The 19,352-nt window shown below is 58.9% G+C and overlaps 1 protein-coding gene across 1 annotated transcript; it reads right to left on the bottom strand.

Moving 5' to 3' along the window:
• Nucleotides 1–10,945: 10,945 nt before the first annotated feature.
• LOC150044427 (apoptosis-enhancing nuclease-like) lies at nucleotides 10,946–12,966 on the bottom strand. The gene is made up of 3 exons (XM_090321776.1): nucleotides 11,971–12,966; nucleotides 11,460–11,660; nucleotides 10,946–11,337 (listed from the first exon to the last, which is right to left on the bottom strand). Exons 1-3 carry the CDS (start codon nucleotides 12,523–12,525, stop codon nucleotides 11,101–11,103), a joined length of 993 nt encoding a protein of 330 aa, XP_090177902.1. The 5' UTR covers nucleotides 12,526–12,966; the 3' UTR covers nucleotides 10,946–11,100.
• Between the last annotated feature and the right edge of the window lie 6,386 nt (nucleotides 12,967–19,352).

Here is a 19,352-nt window from a genome sequence, read left to right as displayed (position 1 = left end):
TGAGATTGGGGCTGGTGGCCCCAGGAGGACATGGTGCTGGCCCCTGGGGAGCAGTGGGCACACGCTCCTGCTGATCCATGGGGGGCGGGAGGCCGCCCGTCCTCTCTTGGGACTCCAGCTGACCTTCCCCAGGCTGGCTGTCCTGTAGCTGGACCTGGCCTGTAACCCTGACCTCCTGAGCTGTCCCCCACCGCTTTCCACTCACCAGGGCCTCACTGGGTTCCCCGAGTGTGGTCCCCTGGGAACAACACACTGGAGATGGCACTCCTTTCTTCCTGTGGACAGTTCTCAGACCAGTTGTGCAGGATGAGACTGGTGGCGTGGGCTGAGGGCAGAGCTCGTCCCTGCTGTCAGGAAACCCCAGGTTTCAGTCCTCATCGTCTGGGAAAGAGACAGACAGAGACAGAGAAGCAGAGATAGAGAAAGACAGAAGTGGGCAGAGACTCAGAGAGAATTAATGTCTTTCTTCTTTTTCTTTTCTGTCCACCATGGACCTTGGGTTCAGGGCCTGGGTGCTGAACTTTTGTGCTCAAGGCTAATGCTCTATCACATTGGTTTTCTGGTGGTTCACTGGAGATCAGAGTCTCACAGACTTTCCTGTCCAGGTGGCTTTGACTCCCACTCCTCAGATCTCAGCCTCCTGAGTAGCTGGGATGACAGGCTAAGAATCAGTTTCCATGATGGATTTTTCAGGAGAGCTGGAATCCTAGCAGAGTTTTGCCTATATCCAGACTATTCATGCCCTGAGCGGACTTAGACCTTGTGTGGTTTCTGGGGATCTGGGGACACAGGGACAGTTGGCCTGTCCCTCTGGGTCAGCTCCTGCTGTCTCATAGCTCCAGGCCTCTGGGGTGTAAACTGTGCCTGGAAGATTCTTGGCAACTTGAGAGAAGGATTTTTTATTCTGTCTCCTGCTTTGAGTAGCAGATGGATGGAAAAATGCAGAAACGCTGTGTTCAGCAAAACCACCCCTCCGTAGGAAATAGCTGCAGACCATGGGCCAGGAAGAGCTGGGCCCAGCTGAGGTGTGTTCTCTAGCTGCTGGCACGGCTTTGTCACCCTGCCCCAAGTTCAGCGCGGGACAGCAGCTGTCCCGGGCTCTGCAGACGCCCTTGCTCTGGGCAGGCCACTGCCCGGGGCTGCTCAGGCTTGGAAAGAAACTGGCTTTGATTTTGAAGTCGGCTTGGGCGCTGCCCCTGATTTTCTTTTCTTGAGGCTAGCACTCTACCACGCTGAGGCACGAGGCCACTTCTGGTTTTCTGGGGCAGGGGGCAGACAGAGGCACCAGGTCATTCTTAGTTGATGGTGACTCACTGTGTCCTCTCCTCACCTAGGGATGAGACGCCGGCTCGGAATAGCCAGCCAGCATGTGGCATGAGGCTTCTTTGTGTGCTTCATCCATTCATCTGTCCATCCACCATTCATCCACCCATCCATTCACACCCTCCCTCATTCCCTCGTTCTCTCATTCGTTCCATGAAAGTCCACTGTACCAGGCAAAAAGTAAGTAAGGCTCTGTGTAAAATGACAATAATCATAGTAATAACAATGACAACCGTAGTAACTACTTGGTCTGGGGATATACAATGTAATCCCAGCTACACAAGAGGCAGAACAGGGAGGATTGTGGGTCAGTGCCAGACTCCGAGGAGCTGCTAGCTGAGGAATAAAGTGAAAACATGAAGGGCTGGGGCTGTGATGCCAACGGCAGCCTTGCTAGCCAGTGAAAGTCCCAGCATTCAACCCACAGTGCTGCCAGGAATGGGGAGGGCCAAGAAAACAGAGGAGCAGGCAAGGAAACTGAGGCACAGATAGCGTGAGTCACAGTGTGTTCCCGCTTGGGCGAGGCTGAGCTGGACCGGTGCCCGGGAGTCTCCTAACTCCTCTCTGGTCTCCGGCTGGCTTTGATCCTGGCACCGTGCTGTAACTGCTCACATGCGCACTTCCTAGAACTTTCCCTGGGAGGTCTAGAATGAACCGCCCGGCCAGCTGAGGCGGATGCGGTGGCTCTGGCCAGCGGGGTGAGCTCATCCCGAGGCAGAGGCAGCGTGGTGAGACGCGGCGAGGGCAGCCTGGGCTTGGGCCCCTGTCTGAAATCACAGCTGGAAATAGCTTGCCTGCGGTTCATTGATACCCAATACCCTGTCATTCGATTGGGGGAAGTCACTTAATTGTCTGGATTTTCCCAGAGGCCGGAGACCAGGATCAGGGCCACCATGTCTGCTTCACAGCCCGACCCAGCCAAAGACAGAGCCCAGCCCGTCTGCACACAGCAATCCGTGACTCCCGGGCCTGGTGACCGAGAGAGCCCGTACCGGGTGAACAATGAGCGTAGACTGCAAAAACACGATAACCCCCGGAGCAGGGAGACCCTGGGAGTGTCCAGGCACTGCCTGTGGACAAACAGGCACCAGGGGAAAAGGCCGATAGGACCCAGCAGCAGCCTGTCACACCAACCGGAGCCGGGCTCCGAGCGCCCAGAACGCACGCTGTGTCGTGCCAGGCTTGAACGTAGGCCTTCTTCACGCTGACCTGGGGGGGTCAGCCGCTGGGCCCTCCTCTCTGCAGGCCTCGGGCAGGTCCACCAGAAAGGGTTTTCAGTAAAACAATACACAATACACACACACACACACACACACACACACACACGCACACGCACACACACACATGCGCGCGTGCACGTGCATGTGCGCGTCACTTCGCCCCAGACACAATGGCTGGTTTTGCCTTTTTGGTTTGGTTTGTACCTGTCTTGGAGCTTGAACTCAGCCTTTTTTTCTCTCTCTCTCTCTCAAGGCTAGCACGTTACCCCTTGAGCCGCCGTACCACTGGTGATTTTTTAATGGCTCTCTGGAGGTGACAGTCTCATGGTCTTTCCTGCCTTGACAGCTTTGAACCTTGATCCTCAGATCTCAACCTGGAGGAGCTGAGATGGCAGACGTGAGGCCCCCAGCCCTCCAGCAGGTTTGCTGTCTTGGGGGGGGGGGCACAGCTGGAGAGAAGGAATTTCCCTTCTTGGGGCTGGCAGGTCAAGTGCCAGGAGGCTTTCCTTGGGGCACGAGGCCCTGGTCTAGGCTGGCAGGGGCAGGGAAGCTGCAGGACAGCAGGTTTCTTCTGGAGCGGAGTCAGCCTGTCACCGCCTGTCCCTCCTCCTGTCCCTCTGCCCTCTCCCCAGCTGCTCTGCCAGCTAGGAAGCTGGGCGCCCGCTGTGTGTACAGTGCGGCCACCAGACTCCCTTGCATTCCCCTCTCTCTGTGTGGCACTGCCAGGCTTCGTGGAGCAGCAGCTGGCTGCGGGTGGGGACACCTGGCCCCAGGGCTGTGTGGCGGGGAGAGGACAGGGTGCTTCCGTGGCCTGCACCCTCGCCGGTGGTGGATGGATGGATGGATGGGAGCCGATTTCCGCTCCATCGGAGAAGTCAAGGATTTGTTTAGCTGTGTTGAGACAGGGTCTCCCGACGAAGCCTGGGCTGCCTTTGAAACCCCTCCCCCGTCCTTCCTGAGCCTCCCAGGGACAGGCATGTGCTACCATACCCTGTGGAGCTGCAGGAGCACAGACTCGCCAGTCGGCTGAAGTAGGGAATGCACAGCCATGTCCGGGGCGGATGAAGTGTGTGTTGGGGTGGGGGCTCCCACAGGCCGGGCGGCGAGTGGGGTGCCTTCCTCAGGTATCCTTCCACACGGAGATTCAAGGATTGTAGGTGAGTTGGTCCTTTGGTGGGTGGAGGGTGGAGAGAGGGAGGGAGAGAGGGAGGGAGAGAGGGAGGGAGAGAGCGAGCCTTGCTTTGTCAACTTAGGAACCGGCTGCAGCCTTCGCTGTGGTTCCTTTCCATTCCTGGCTGGCCTCTTCTGCACACATTTTTCTATTCAGTGGTTTTGGCCTTCCAGAGGAGGTGACTGCAAGGCTCTTTCCTCTCTGTCTTAAAGAAAGAAAAGGGAGAATGAGAGGGGGAAAAAATAGGGTTGTTTTTTTTTTTTTTTTTCTAAATAAAGAACTTAGGAGGCGCCTCAGGAAGACTTAACATACTCTGGGGGAGAAATTCCCTAAGAAACAAACAAACAAACAGGTCAACAGTCAACCTCCAGGCCAAAATTACAGCGCCCTAGACCACAGGGCAGTCTTCCCTCCCCAGAAAGCCCAGCTCATCACCATATCCATCTTCAAGATCTCTCTGGAAAAGACGGGTCTGCCTCACCTACCCAGACTGGACACATTAAATTCAAATCTGGGGACAAGTACGTCGGGGAGGGGGGCCTGCTCCTCATGGCAACCCCCCCCGAAACCTAACACCCCTACAGATAAGCCTCCCCACCCCCTCTCTCCCTTGGTGCTGACGTCAGTGGAGTCACTGCTGGAGTGATTTTCTTGGAATTATTCAGAGTGTGGCCTGTAAAATAGAAAGGAAAATCCATCCACTTATGAAAGTTAAAATTAAGAAAAATAAAAAAACACAACAATCCCGATCCCTGGGCCACTGGTTTACACACACCTCTGCCACCTGCAGTAGCTCTCGACACCCCATCAGCACCCCCACAGCAGCATGAGCCCTCGGCCGGAAGGGCTCTGCGGGCTCAGCGAACCCTGCATTTTACCCGTGAGTTTCATCTGGAGTCCGTTCCAAAGGGGCTTGGCGTTTACCAAGAGGAAAACGGTTCACATTTTCCAGGAATGGCTCCCCGCCTCCCCCACTGGCTGAAGGTTACTTTATACCATGAAAGGCGGCGTCTTGTTTGAATTAGCTCTGGCCTCCAGGACTGGAAGGGTGTATGGGGGGGGGGAGGGAAGGACGGAAGTGATGTCACTGAAGGAGGGGGACAGGTACAAGGCACAGGGCTGGGTGACAGTCCCTAGCCCCTGGCTTAGAAGCCAGTATTGGAGGGAGAAGTGAGAGTTGAGTTGGGGCGGGGTGGGGGGTGGCAGCTAGGCTCATCAGAGCCACTTACAAAGCCCCTGGCTGGGGTGGGCACGGCAGACCCCGGTTATCAGGTTGGGTGCAGACTCCAGGGTGCCACCTACTGGCCGTGCCGGTCAAGGACGCCTCCATTCTCCCCAGCCCTGCAGCCCCCTTTGCTGGACCAGGGTGTCAGGCTCAAGTCACCTGAGAAGAAGCCCCTGCCCTGCCAGAGACATCTTTGCCCTGAGCTTTGTGGGGTGTGCGGCATTGGGGGCCAGGATCCAGAGGGGGTGGAGGAGGCCGTGTGCTGACAATCGCAAGTCTGTTCAGAAACCCAGAGGAAAAAGTTAGTGCAGACTCAGAGAAAGAAAATCTCGGGGTTTCCAAGAACGCTGAAATAATTGCTGCCATTCCAGCCCTCCGACCGACTGGCGGTTTGTCTGAGTAATAGCCCTGGCTGGAGTCCTCCGCTCTGCCACCCCCCACACCCCAGACCCTGCACCAGGTGGCACAGGGAGAAGGGTGTGGATGGCCCCAGGCTCACTCGTGTCCACACAAGCTGGCAGCAGCCCCGCGTCCTTCCGCTGCCTGTTGGGGCTGTCATTTGTGTGCACGGTTGGGTTGTAATTGCTGTGTTAGCATCACTTTTCTCGGGTACCTCTCTCTCCTGGAACGTGCCAGGATACTTGCTGGTAGTGACAGGCCCGACCAACACCTCTATGGCGCCACAGGGACCCCAGGCCAGGCAAGGTGGCATCTGCGTATAATTGCAGCTTCTCAGCAGGCAGAGAACCATGGTTCCAGGTTCGTCCAGACGAAAAATTAGTGAGATCCCACGTCAACAAAAAAGTGGGGCATGGTGGTGAATGCCTGACAGCCCAGCTATGAGAATGGTGGTCTGAAATCAGCCCTGGGGAAAAATGTGAGACTCTCCCCCCCAAAAAAAAAATCACTAAAGCAAAATAAATGGTGGGGGTATGGTTCAGTGGTAGTGGACCTGACCCTGCCTGTCCTGAGTTCAAGGCCCTGAGTTCAAACTGCAATAGCACCGGAAAAAGAAAAAAGAAAGAAAAAGAAAAAGCCAGGCTTGGTGGCTCACGCCTGTCATCCTAGCAACTCACAAGGCGGAGCTCTGAGGATCCCAGTTCAGAGCCAGCCTGCGCAATTATCTCCAATCAATCCCCGGAAAAGCAGAAGTGGCGCTGTGGCTCAAAGTGAAAGAGCCGAGAGCTGAAGAGCTCAGGGACAACACCCAGGTCCTGAGTTCAAGCCCCATGACCAACCTAAAAAACACCCCCAGCAACGGACAGGGGAGGGGTATGGAGCGGCCAGCAGGGGACCCGGGGCAGGGGCCTGATGAGATCCCAGCTCACGCCTCTGCATCATCAAGGCTGTGGACTGCTCACTTCGAAGTGCACCACCACTCTTCTCCGGCAGGGCCCCTGCTCTTTAGTGTGTGTGTGTGTGTGTGTGTGTGTATGTGCGTGTGCCTGTGTGGTGTGGTGTGCCCACACACCAAGACCAGGGCGCTACTGAAGTCCTGGGAGCCTGGCGTGGATAGTGGAAGCCACCCACGCTTTTCTTTAGTTGGAACGACAAGATGTCATCTGAACAGAAAAAAAGAAAACTCAGAAGCCACCCACGTGCTTACTGTTAGAATCTAAGTTAGCAAAGGACGGAGTAACACAAAATGGAATATTATACACCTGGAAAGAGAGAGATGCACTCAAAATGAGAACGAAATATCCATGAATGAATGCTATTGTGGACACAATTATTAATACAACCAATATAATTAACATATTAAAGTAGCAATAGTCCTATGTCATGCGCACATACATAGACAGATATCATAGATTTATCTTAGCTTTTTCTCTCAAGAACAGTGCTCTATCCCTACCCAGCTTTTTGCTGGTTAATATTTTTTGCTTTTTGCTGGAGATGAGAGTCTTATAGACTTTTCCTGCCTAGCCTGGCTTTGAACCACCATCCTCAGATCTCAGCCTCTGGAGTAGCTAGGATGACAGGCGTGAGTCACTGGTGTCTGGCTTAGCATGTCAGATTTTTTAAAAAAGCCATCTATAAAGATATTACCCTTCCAAAAATAATACACATGGAATTGCAGAATACAGTAAGCATGTGAAAGGCCAGGAGAGAAGGCGTCACCTGGATGAGGAGCTGGGAGACATGACAAGGAATGCTGGCCCTCCAGACCCCAGGCATCCCCTGTCCCTCTGCACACAGTCCTTGGAGGCAGGGGCCGCTGCCCGCTTCTTAGGCCCTGGGTGCCCATTCCCCCCTGCCCAGCCTCACCTCTTCCTCCCAGGGGTGGAGACTAAAGGCCTGCAGCTATGCCAGGAGCTGCCCCACCCAGCAGCCAGCAGGACAGAGCCGCTCTGCAGCCGCCACCGGGCCCAGACTGTGGCCTGAGCCGAGTCCAGGATGGGGCGCTGGGCACAGACGGGCTCAGTTGATGAGGCTCTTGGAAAAAAAATCACAGAGCCAGCTTTCTTCAATCCGCCTTTGAGCGGAGAGAAGAGGGACCCTTCTCTCCTGTGGCCGTGGGTACCTGGCCGTCTGCCCTCAGGGCCAGCCGCAGGCCGGCTGGCCGTGCTGCCCTTGTATGAGCACTGGCTCCTCTCCCAGTCTCCACAGGGAGCAGACGCTGGGGAGAGCATGGCCCGGGCTCCAGTCAGCCCCTGTCCTCGGGTCTCCACACTGGCTCTTTCTGACGTGCTCAGCCACCGGGAACAGCTTGCAGATCCTTGGGTGGGGGCCTGGCAGCCAGGCCAGAACAAGTCAGAATCCAGGAGATGACTGGCTCCGAGAAGACAGAAGGGGCTGCATGTTTATTGAGATACTAGGCTGTGCCAAGCTTTGCGAATGGGGTTGCCTTGTGTTCAGATCCAGCCTCTGCTGTGTGTTTTCTGAGCCTGGTGTCCATGGTGACAATGCCAATAATTTCCCAGAAGCTGAAATGACACAGGGATAATAAATCCCATGGTGGGTGGACGGCTCCCCGGCCCCCGGGGTAGAAGGGGCTGGGTCAATGCCCAGCGAGCGAGCCAGGTTAAGATCCCGACTCCGCCCGCCGCCTGGGTACCGGGCTCCGGACTGACACGTGGGGGCGAGTTATTCAACCTCTCTGTGCCTACGAGGGCAGCTAGATACGGATGCCCAGTACCCCTGATGGCTGGCTGCCGGGCCAGGAGTGGGCATGCCCGAAACTATTTATGATGCCAGCATCCGCCTCCCCCCCAACCCCCTGCTCTGATCAGGGTGGGGAGGGGGGAAACGCTCAAGGTAGGGAGCCGGCCCTCCCGCCTCCATCTAACCAGCATCTGGTTTTCATCAGCCCTTGGACTTGGACTGGACGCCCGGGAGGCCTCAACCGCCCACTGTGGGGAGGCCCCCCCATCCCCGGGCCTCCTGCTTGCCATGCCCACATCGGCCCCCCCTTCTCCACACCTCCGCTGGGAGCGGCCGCCCCGCCATCCTGGCTCAGCCCCGCGCCCCTCCGGCTCCTGGCTGACCACCGCGGTCGGCCACCAAGCGACCACGGTGGTCACGTCTATGCCAAGCCAGGAGGCGGTGGTGCCTCAGCCCACAGTGGCCGCCACCGGTGCCATGTTCACTGCCAGCCCAAGGCTGGCCCTTAAGAGAGCATGGGGAACGGAGGCAGCCCCTCCCCACACCCCTCAGAGGGAGGGTTTAGGGTGTGAATGGGGGGGGTCAAGTGGGCACTGCCAAGCCCGGCCCCAAGAGAGGGGCCCAACCTGACTCCCTAAAACCCACCATCCCAACCCATGTTCTCAGGCCTCCCTCATGCCCGCAGCAGAGGCCACGAAATACACGTGGCTTGAGCTGTGGGCTCTGGGGCCAGGCCAGAGCCTCTCCTCCCGCAGCCTCCAGCTCGAGGACGGCCTATGTGCTTCCATATAGAGGAGAGATTGTTCCATCCTCACCCCAGGCTCCCGCCCGGCGCAGCCCACACAACGCCCGGCAGGAAGCGGGCAGCGCCAGCTACTCTCCTGGAACCTCTGCCGGGCTGGCTGGCATCTCAGACCCGGGGAGGGGCCGGGGGAGCTGGGGGCCAGGGCAGGGGTGCACCCACGGCCGGAGCTGCTCGGGTGATGGCAGAGAGAAGGCAGCTGCTGCGTCCAGCCCGCGTCTGTCCCTCAGCCTGCTGCGCCAGGCACAAACTGCCCTGTGCATGCCAGCTGACACCTGCTGTGGGCCAGGCCTCCATGCACCCACGACGAGGGGCGGAGCGCCCAGGCCCTCCTCACTCCATGCCACCCACCCCCACTCCCACCCAGCGACTGCTTTTCGGTCTGTGGATGTTTCTTCTCCATCTTGGTCATGGAGCTCAATCTCCGGGTCTCGTGCTTGCGAGGTTAGGTGCTTTCCCGCTTGAACCACGCAGCCATCCCCTTTTTGCATTGGGTATTTTTCATGGTAGGGTCTGTATTCTTGTCTGTTTGTGCTGGGGTCCCCCCAGACCCCTTTTGCTCCTGATCTTCAAGCACCAATCGGCACAGAGTGTGGATGGGGGTTCAGTGGACCAGGGAGATGGCACAGGGGATTGTGGGTACAAAGCATGGCACTGTGGCTGCAGAGCCTTCTCCCCAGGGCCCCTCCCACTCCCTGCTCCCCACCCCAGCATCCACCCATGTCCCACAATGTGGATTTGGTCCTGGAGCCCAGGTCACTGTCTGGAGGGGGAGCGGTTCAGTCACTTCCAGACCTCGAGCAGGTGCCCAGTCTCTCACTCACTCAGTGGGGACCCACCTGCAACCCCCTTGACCTGTGTCCCTAAGTGACCCAGCTTGTCCCTCCTCCCAGGGACTTTGGCCCAACCTGCCTGGGTGGCCTCGAGGACAACAGGCCACCAGTGACACCTGGTGGCCAGGCATGGTGGACCCACTGGCCTTGTTCACAGAGTCAAAGACCAGCTCGTAGTGTGTGCGTGGGGGGGGGGTACAGGGCACAAACTGTCCCCTCCCCTCTGTGGGAGGGACTCCTGCCCTCCCACCCCACCATCCCAAGGTCTGCCCTGCGTCTCTGGGTTGGGGCAGGGCAGATGTGGGCAGCGGATTCTGCAGCACAGGCAGGGAGGCCTGGCTGTCCCTGGGGCTCTGCTCTCCTCTAAAGCCTGGCATGGCAGCCACCCGCTGTAGTCACGGTCAGGCAGCGCTTTTCAAAGCCTGAGTGGCTGTGGGAACCTGTGAGAGACCCTCACGCAGGCCAGGTCATGAATGGGTGTGTGGGGGGGGGGGGTTGGTACATACTGTGAGTGCACCAAGCCAAGGTCCTGGGGCTGCTTGGAAAATGACCCAGGACGGGACCAGTCAGTGGTTTAAAGGCTGAGCCCCACCCCTGGGTCCTACCTTGGTGATCCTGGGATTCAGGTCCCATCCCCTGGCAGCCCCTGGCAGAGCTGACCAGGGGCTCCCACCAGACAGGCACAGCACTGGAAGGGTAGACGGAGGGGACCACACTCAGTACCCTGGGCCTGGCCCCCACCCCAGAGCCCCTGGCACACCTCCACTGGCCTGCGTGGAAAGGCCTTGCCTCGGGATCCAGTTTTATCCCAGCCAGAGAGAGGCCTGAGTCTGGCCGACCACAGAGATGGAACAGAAGGCGCCACCACCGAAGGTGTCTGTGCAGTACGGCTTTATTCCTCCCTGTCCTGGGTGCTGCGGAGGCGCAGGGCACTTCTGGGCCTCAGTGAGCAGCTCTGCCAACCCGCCCACTGGGCCACGAGGCGGCATCAGCAGGAGCTCACTGGGAAGGGCAGCTCTGGGGGGGGCACTGATGGGAACCCCAGCACCAGGAGACCGAGACAGCCCTGTTACTTCCCGTGGATGGGGATGGGGAGAGGAGTCCCTTCAAGACCCACATGGAGTCCTGTAGAACGGGGTGTGAAGCCATGCCAGGCACGGCTACTCCCGCCAGCAAAATGCAGGGCTGGAAGGCTAACCACATAGCCCAGCCAGCCAGACACTGTGAACCTGAATATGACCTTGAAGGGATAGGAGGTGTCCAACCAGATCCCAGCCTGGACACAGACACAGTGCAGTCTCAGGACACGGAGCCCCCTCCCCATGTCACCCCTGGAGGTGGCTTGGGGCGAGGAATCCACTGACAGCTGCTGGCTCTCAGCCCACACCTGCCAGGACAGCATGTCCAGGTCCCACTTCTCCTCACACAGCTGGGCCCTGTGTGTCCCCAGAGCTGCCCCTGGCACCCTGGGCCAGGTCGGCCGGCCAGTACTGGTCTTCCATGAACCGCTCCAGCTCGGTGCTGCTGTCAGGGCCCCCGTCGTCTGGGGCGGCCCGGGCACTGTCAGCCTCCTGCTCTTCCCAGCGCACCTCCACCAGGCGGTAGAGCTCCATGGCTGTGGCCGCATCCTCCACGGATGAGTGGCCGTGCCGGCCCACCTGCGAGGGGAGCCGTGGCTGAACGGCCTGGAGAGCCAGGCCCGGCGGGCAGGAGGGGTGGGGTGGCCCTGCAGGGGGCAGGAGGGGTGCGCCCAGGCCTTGTACCCCCCCTTCCCTCTGACCTGGATCTTCTTGTTCAGCAGGTGCAGAGCCAGGTCCTTCAGGGACACGTGCGCGCGCGTGGGGACGCGGGACTGGTCCAGCAGGCTGGGGACACGCGTGGTGTCCCGGGTGTGGCTCCGGGGGTGCACGTACTTGAGGGCCTGGAAGTCGTTGTGCAGCGCGTGGCCCACCACCACCTTGCCCTTCAGGAGCTTCACGATCTGCGTGGGGAGGAGGGGGTGGGGGCACTGGGGGGGGACGGGCGCCCCGCCCCGCAGCCAGTGGGCGGGGCCTCTCCACCTCCACCTCTCAGCCGGTGGGCGGAGCCTCCCCAGTCCCGCCCCCCGCCGCTGGGCGGGGCCTCTCTCAGTTCCACCCCTCCGCCGCTGGGCGGGGCCTCTCCAGCTCCACCTCTCAGCCAATGGGCGGAGCCTCCCCAGTCCCGCCCCTCCGCCGGTGGGCGGGGCCGCTCACGGCCATCCCCAGCCCGGCCCCAGCCCGGCCCCAGCCCGGCCCCCCGCCCGCGCTCACCTCCTTCTGGGCGGTCCGGAAGGGGATGGCCTTGTGCATGTGCTGGCGGGTGATGCCGCTCCAGCGGGTGCGGTAGTCGGTGATGGGCATCTCGGGCCGGACGTACTTGTCGTACAGGACGTCGCCGTGGTAGCTGACCACGGAGCAGCGGGCCAGCTCGCTCACCCGCCCGCGGGGCCCCGTGCCCACCATCTCGCAGTCGATGGCCACGCACTTGCCGGGCCCCGGGGCCTGCCTGCCGGCGGGCCTTCTGCTGCCAGTGCCCGACTTCGGATGCTGGCTCCTGCCTGGTGCTGGTGAGGGGTCAGGCAGTGGGGAGGCCCCAGGCCCCGGGGCCGTGCCGAGCAGCCCCTGCTCCTGCAGCAAGGCCTTGCGAGCCATGAAGCGCTGGTGCTGCCGGCTCCTCTTCTTCTGCCTTCGGCGGCCCACATCCTTGGCGTGGAGGTTGGGGAGGGGCGAGCACTGGGCAGGCGCGCGGGCTTCCCCCGGCAGCGTACCAGGCGGCTCAGAGCAGCAGGCAGCGCTAGTCTGGGAGGTCATATTTGCCCCGGGCATGGCACTGCAGACAGAGCACACAGGGCGAGGGGCAGGGAGGGGTGAGTTCCAGGACAGGTCCTGGAAGACGTGACCAACCGGGTGAGGAGGCTGCCATGTCAGCGGGAAATGCCTGGCAAGGGTCTGACCCGGGGCATCGAGGGCCCTACCACATCACGAGGGTGCGGGGCCCAAGGTGATCCTGGCTGGGCCACCTTTCATTTCCTAGCCGCTGAGAACCGGAGGGGAGACGGGCGGGGTGGGGAGGGCTCCAGGGGGGTGGGAACGGGCGCAGGGTGCTGGGGGTGGTGAAAGACACCCGGCTGCCTCCCGGCGGCAGGGGCGGTCAGGCTAAGCGCCTGGAGGACTGGTGCCCGGGGGCGCTTGAGGAGCGTTGGGGTTCTGAGCCGGGGCAAGGTCGGAGACCCGTCCCGACTCCCCCAGCCCAGGCTAGCTCATCCCTGCGTGGCCCACCTGTGCGGGGAGGCCGGGCCAGGCGCAGGGCCCGCCCACCCGGCCGCGACGTCACCCTCGCCGGGCGTGACGCCACGCGCGGGACCCCCGCCTCCCACCCTGGATGGCGGTCTCCAGCCGGCCTGGGACCCCCAGGCAGGCCGGGTCCGGGTGACGACGCTGCGATCGCGACTCGGCCCGTACCCCGGTCCTCCCTCCGAGAGAGCCGGGACCCCCCCCCCCCCGCCCGGTCCCCGCGGCCCCGAGCTTACCTGAGGCCTAGCGACGAGTCTCTCCCAGCCGGCGCGCACATGGATTCCCGGCAGCCGGTTGCTCGCCCACATGCCTGGGCAAGCCCGGCTGCGGCTGCCCGCTGATTGGTTCGCCGGACCGCAGTGCCCGCCTATGGTCTCTTCTGATTGATCAACCCTGCGCGGCTGGGTTTGGGCGTGGCCGCGCGCCGGGGGCGGGGCTCCCCGGGGGCGGGGCCGGGCGCGCGGATCCCGCAGTGCACGCCTATGGTCTCTTCTGATTGGTCAAGATTGGGCGTGGCCGCGCGCCGGGGGCGGGGCTTCCCCAGGGGGCGGGGCCGGGCGCGCCGATCCTGCGGTGCACGCCTGCGCCGGGGAAACCCTCGGACGCGGCTGGGCGCCCCGCCGCCCGCCGTGCGCCCGGGCCGGGCTTCGTGCCACGCAAAGATCGCGGAGCCCACGGGCTGCCAGCACGCCTGCAGAGGGGAAGGACGGCTGGAGCGACCACGCCGTCCCATGTGCGACGACGGGACGCGGCCTCCCTTCGTGGCCCATCCCCAGCTGGGGGAAGGCCGGGCGTCCCGGACATCTTTTGAATGACTCGGGCCCTGTCTGAGCCTCTGGCTCCAGCAGCCGCTTTGCAGCTCTTCTGTGACCCAGGAAGCCTCAGGGGTGCCCGGTGGCTGCCTCCCGGCCTCCCCTCCCCTTCCCATTCCCCTTCCCCGAGGCCCATGCTGCCCCTTCCCTTCCCTAGGCCGCCTGGAGGCCTGTGGCCGGGGTCTGACAGGCAGAGCTCCTGGGCCTTTGAGCCTGGGGTTTAAAATCCCCTCCAGCCCCCGTCTGGGTCCAAGTGTGGTCTTGATGGTTAGCAGCCATCTCGGCTCTGGTTAGGCCAGGAGTTCCCAGGAGATGGTCTGTTCCAAGCACAAGTAGGTTACTGTCCTCATGTGGGGGGTGTCTGAGGCTCCCTACAGGAGCTAGAGACCCGAGCCTTCCCTGGCCTCAGGGACTGGTGGTCTGGAGGTTAGGGAGGAGCTGGGGCTGGAGAGGTTGGGGAATCATTGTTATGCAAATAGTGTCATGCACTACTTAGTGTGCCTGGAATCCCCTAGGGAAAAGTTCCCCAAGGCTATCAGAGATGCCTCTCTAACCCACTGGTTTTAATGTGGGTAGGTGGCCTTTTACAAAAGGACAGTGTGTCACAGCCATTCCGGGGACAGAACTGGGGAAACCACTGTTTATTTTGATCATGTGCAGCAGTGATCACAACATTGGGAAAGATGCATAGTTAGAACCTATGGTCACAAGAAAGTGGTTTTTTTGTTTTTTGCCAGTCCTGGGCTTGAGCTCAGGGCCTGAGCACTGTCCTTGGACTTTCCCAAGGCTAGAGCTCTACCACTTGAGCCTCAGCACCACTTCCGGCTTTTTTCTATATGTGGTACTGAGGAATCGAACCCGGGTCTTCACTCATGCTAGGCAAGCACTTTAACCACTAGGCCAAACTCCCGGCCCCAGAAAGTGATTTTTTGTGTGTGTGTGTTTTCTTTTTTCAGACCTAGCAAGTTCAAATAGAACTACAAAATGCTGTGCCAGCCAGGCACTGGGGGACCCAAGCCTGTCACCCCAGCTATTCGGGAAGCTGAGATCGGTGGGTTGTGGTTTGAAGTCAGCCTGGGGAAGGAAAGATGGATGTGGCACTGTAGCTCAAAGTGGCAGGGTGCTAGTCTTGAGCAAAAAAAAAAATCTCAGAGACGCCGCCTAGGCCCTGAGTTCAAGCCCCGTGACTGAGCAACATAAAACAAAAATGTTGTATCAGAAAGGCATGGATGAAGTGATATGCCTAACAGGAGAGATGGGTGAACTTTTTCTTCAAACAGCAGGTGCTCTGCCACTTGAACCCCAGAAGATAAGAGTCCCATGGACTTTTCTGCCCAGGCTGGCTTCTAATCAAGACCTTCAGATGTCAGTCTTCTGAGAAGCTAGGATTATAGGTATGAGCCACAGCAGCCCACGTATTTCTACCTCCTGAGGAGCTGGGACGACGGGTGTGTTATTAAAATGTCCAGCTTTCGTTGGTTGAGACGGAGTCTTGAGAACTTTGTGCCTAGTCTGACTTCACCCTCTAGTGCAGCTAGGGTCACAGCATGAGCCATCCATGAGCCATCACTCCAGGCTTTTTCACTAGCAGATCCTTTTACAGAACCACGCTTAAGATCCACTGTGTTCGGAGAAAAGAAGCCAACCAAAGTAGAGACTCAAGGTCAGTCACTGACTCATTTTATTCCCACAGCTTCCTCTCTAATCGTACACCTGACCCAGCAGAGGCTGGACTTTAGACCTGGCAGGGTGTAGCCTGTTTCCATGATCACCCTGGCGCCCAGGGACCCCAGCCCTTGAGGAGTCCCCGGATTCTAAGACCCAGGTCAGTCTCACATGGTTCATATTGTTATTCCATTCTGAGAAAATTCATTCCCTGCGTTCTGTACTAGAGTTTCTCTTCAATCAGAAATCCTACTGGGCTCTCTACTGGACTCTGGGGTACTTAAAAAGTCAAACCACACATCCCAGCTTTCTGCTTGGAAGAGCGGGTTTGGTGCCTGAACCTGGAGGCTTTCAAAGCTCCCGACAGCCAGGATTTTGCAGCTGAAGAGCAGTTACCTAGAGATTCCAGCAGAGGGTACCACATCCTTGCATGTCTGAGGGAAAAGAAGAGAAACTTGACCGGCTTGGGAAATCTGGTGGTGCAAGTTTTTATTAAGTGAGCTGTCCAGATACCCTGGCCCTCGATTCACCACTTCTTTTGGGGTCTGATACTCCCCAAAAGTGACCTTACAGCTGGGTGCTGGTGGCACATACCTATTATCCTAGCTACTCAGGAGGCTGAGATCTGAGGATTGCGGTTCAAAGCCAGACGCCCCCCTCTCCCTCTCCCCCCTCCACCAGAAAGTCTGTGAGACTCTAATCTCCAATTAACCACTGGAAGTGGTGATAGCCTTGGACAAAAGAGCTCAAGGACAGCACCCAGGCCCTGAGTTCAAGACCCATGACCACCACCACCACCACCAACAAAACCCAGAAAAGAAGCAGCCAAAGGCCCCCAGACTCTATGAGGTGACATGTCATTTGCCAAGTTATCATCCAGACCTAGCCCGGGAGACCTGACCATGTAAGCCCAGGGAGGATGAGCCACTGGCTCCAGGACACAGTGGTGTAGACAGGGGGGTCAGGGCAGAACCTGGCGTCAGAGCCAGGGTCCCCCCATCGCCGGACACAACACACAATTGGGGCTCCCTTCTGTCCCCCCCCAGCATCTTCACAACCACTCCAACCCCCGGGGGCGGGGCGGAGGCTTGTCCTGAGGGACCCTCTCCTGACTCCTTAGCTCAGCTGACCCCCTCCCTGTCCCCAGTCCCTGCTGAGACACCAATTTACAGACTTCTCAAAGTGCAAATGAGATTGCCAGCCTGAGCGTTGCCCCCCGCTGGCTCAGGCTTGGGGTTAGGAATAAGGGGGACCCCCCCCTCCACGAGATAGGAAGAAAGGTGGGAAACAGGAGGGAGAGCTGGGGTGAGGGTTTAGCAGGATTATTAAGTGCCTGGCCAAAGACCTGCCCCCCACCCCCAGCAGGAAGTGTGAGCCTTAGAGGTTGGCTCAGCTTAGGTGGTGTTTCTGCCCTGGCTTCTTTATTTATTGCTCCCACCCTGGTTTCAGTGAGGAGGCGTCTGAAGTGTTCTCATGGGGACCTGGTGCCCACATGAGGGCACGGTGGTGTAGGTAGGGGTATGAGGAAAGGCTGGATGCTGTGGGACATGCCTGTAGTGCCAGCTGTGGGGGAGACAAGGGTGGGAGAACCTCCCCCCCCCAGGCTAGCTCAGGCTAGCTCTGAGACCTAGCTAAAACACAGAACAAACCAAAAGAAAAAGAGAGAAAAGATTAAGGGTGTGGTGGTTCAAGTAGTAGAGCACCAAGGGCTAAGTTCAAACCTTGGTACTAGGAAGGCAGGAAGGAAGGGAGGGAAGGAGGGAGGGAGGAAGTCTTGGCTGAGAAGTCTTTTCCTAATGGAGGCTTCTGCACACAGGGGCCTGCGCCTTCCTGGCCATGTTTTGCTGGTGGCGAGTCCAGGGCAGTTGCTAAACATAGGTCTTCTCCCCTCTGGCCTCAGGAGAAGATGGGATGGGTGCTGGACAGGATACAAACTGCCCTGTTAGGTGGTTGTCCATCTTGCTGCTGGCTCACGAGCGTGCCCTGGTCACTGCTGACACTTGTGTCAGGATGGAAGTGACCTCAACCTGGGCTTCCCCCTGTGGGGCCCCATTGTATGCGAATGAGGGGTCATGGGGGGCTCCCTCCTGCCCTGTGTATGGGGGGGGCTATTGAGGATAGGCCCAAATCCTCCCAGCATGCATCAGAATCCTTCCTTGCTTCTAGGAGGTTCTGCCAGATCCTGTTCAGCCAGGAGTGTTCAGGTGGCTTCTAGAAGCATCTGTTAGGAAACATAGAAAGCCTAGAAAAGGACACCTGAAAGAACCAGAAATGCAGGTCCCCCCACCCCGCTCCCGGTTCCCCCGATGTCAGGGGCCCGGCACTGTGCGGCAGACTGGGATTTGTTGTTGAGCAGAGAGAGAGACAACAACAAAATCACTAGTCTTCCAGACAGGGCCAGCCAGCCTTGGCCTCAGGGACCCCCCTGGCCTCCGCCCTCCCCAGCCTCTGCCCACCACCAGCCCATCCGGCTGGACACCTCTGCAGGACCCGTCAGTGCTCGTCCAGCTCCTGGCCTCAAATCCGCTCTCCTGCCCACCCTCCTCAGCTCAGGACCCACCACAGTCTCTGTGTAAGAAGGGAGGAACATTCCTTTTTTTTTCTCTTGTGCCAGTACCAGCACTTGAACTCAGAGCCTAGATGCTGTCCCTTATATTTTTTTTTGCTCAAGACGAGTGCTCTGCCGCTTGAGCCATAGCTCCACTTCTGGCTTTTTTTTTTTCTTATTCTTTTTGCTGGTTAATTGAATCGTCTCCTATCATATGCAGTGTATCATGTCAGATACAGAGACCTGACTGTGATCCTAGAGAACCAGGCGGACGGCAGCACGAGGCTTGGTGGAGAGGCTGGCCCCCTAGCCATTCCAGGGAAGCAGGCCTTCCTGCTAAAATCTATCACTAAGGAGCTGGGACCCATGCCTCAACACTTGCAAATCCTAGCCACTCAAGAGGCTATGATCTGAGGATCACGGTTCAAAGCCAACCCTGGGCAGGGAAGTCCATGAGACTCGTATTTCCAATGAACCACCCAAAAAGCTAGAAAGTGGAGGTGTGATTCAAGTGGTAGAACACTGGCCTTCCACCAGAAGACTTAGAGATGGTGCCCAGGCCTGAGTTCAAGCCGTAGTACACACACACACACACACACACACACACACACACACACACACACGTCACCAAGGACTTAGAGAATCTTGACTGCTTATTATAGACACCATTTAGACCCGGGGTCTAAAGCCACCAGGTCTCTTCCCTGCTACAAGCTCACCGGTGAGTTCATTCTCCACCCCAGTGCCTGCACACGGCCTAGCCTGTAACCTAAGGAGTGGCTGGCTGAGGGCAGCAGGGGAGGACAGAGCGGGCAGTGTGGGGTGGACAGGACAGATCACAGCTTCCCCCTGGAGGAGGGCCAGGCGCACATGGACTTGGTAGATCCTGGTTCTGGGTTTCCGGGCTCTGCCCAGGTTGTTGAGGAGAGACCCAGGCCGCCTGCCGGTCGCTGGTCTTGCAGGAACGGACCTTGGCAAAGTAACCTGCCCTTGAGTCTCAACTCCACACTTGTAGTTTCTTTTCCTCTGTCCCCGTAGCAACAGCCGTTTCCATGGTTTCCTTCCTGACAACGACTCCCAAGCCCCTCCCCTCTCCTCCCTGGTGACAGTCGTGGGTGAAAGGGATTCTCTGTGTGACCACTCCATGTAACCATGGTAACGACGAACGATTAATTGAGTCTTCATTTATCTTTTGTGGAGAGGACCAGGGACTATGAAACCTGAGGTTTGAAGGGAGGGGGCGGGGGGGGATGGGTCCTCCATTCCCTAAGGAGGAAGCAGAGGGACTGGACCTCCCCAGAACACTTACCTCAGAAAGTGGAGAAGGGGCTGGC

This window comes from Megascapheus bottae, chromosome 30 (genome assembly GCF_031878675.1).
Source record: "Megascapheus bottae isolate mThoBot1 chromosome 30, mThoBot2.hap1, whole genome shotgun sequence".
Classification (NCBI taxonomy): Eukaryota; Metazoa; Chordata; class Mammalia; order Rodentia; family Geomyidae; genus Megascapheus; species Megascapheus bottae.
This window is presented reverse-complemented; position numbering and strand designations above follow the sequence as displayed.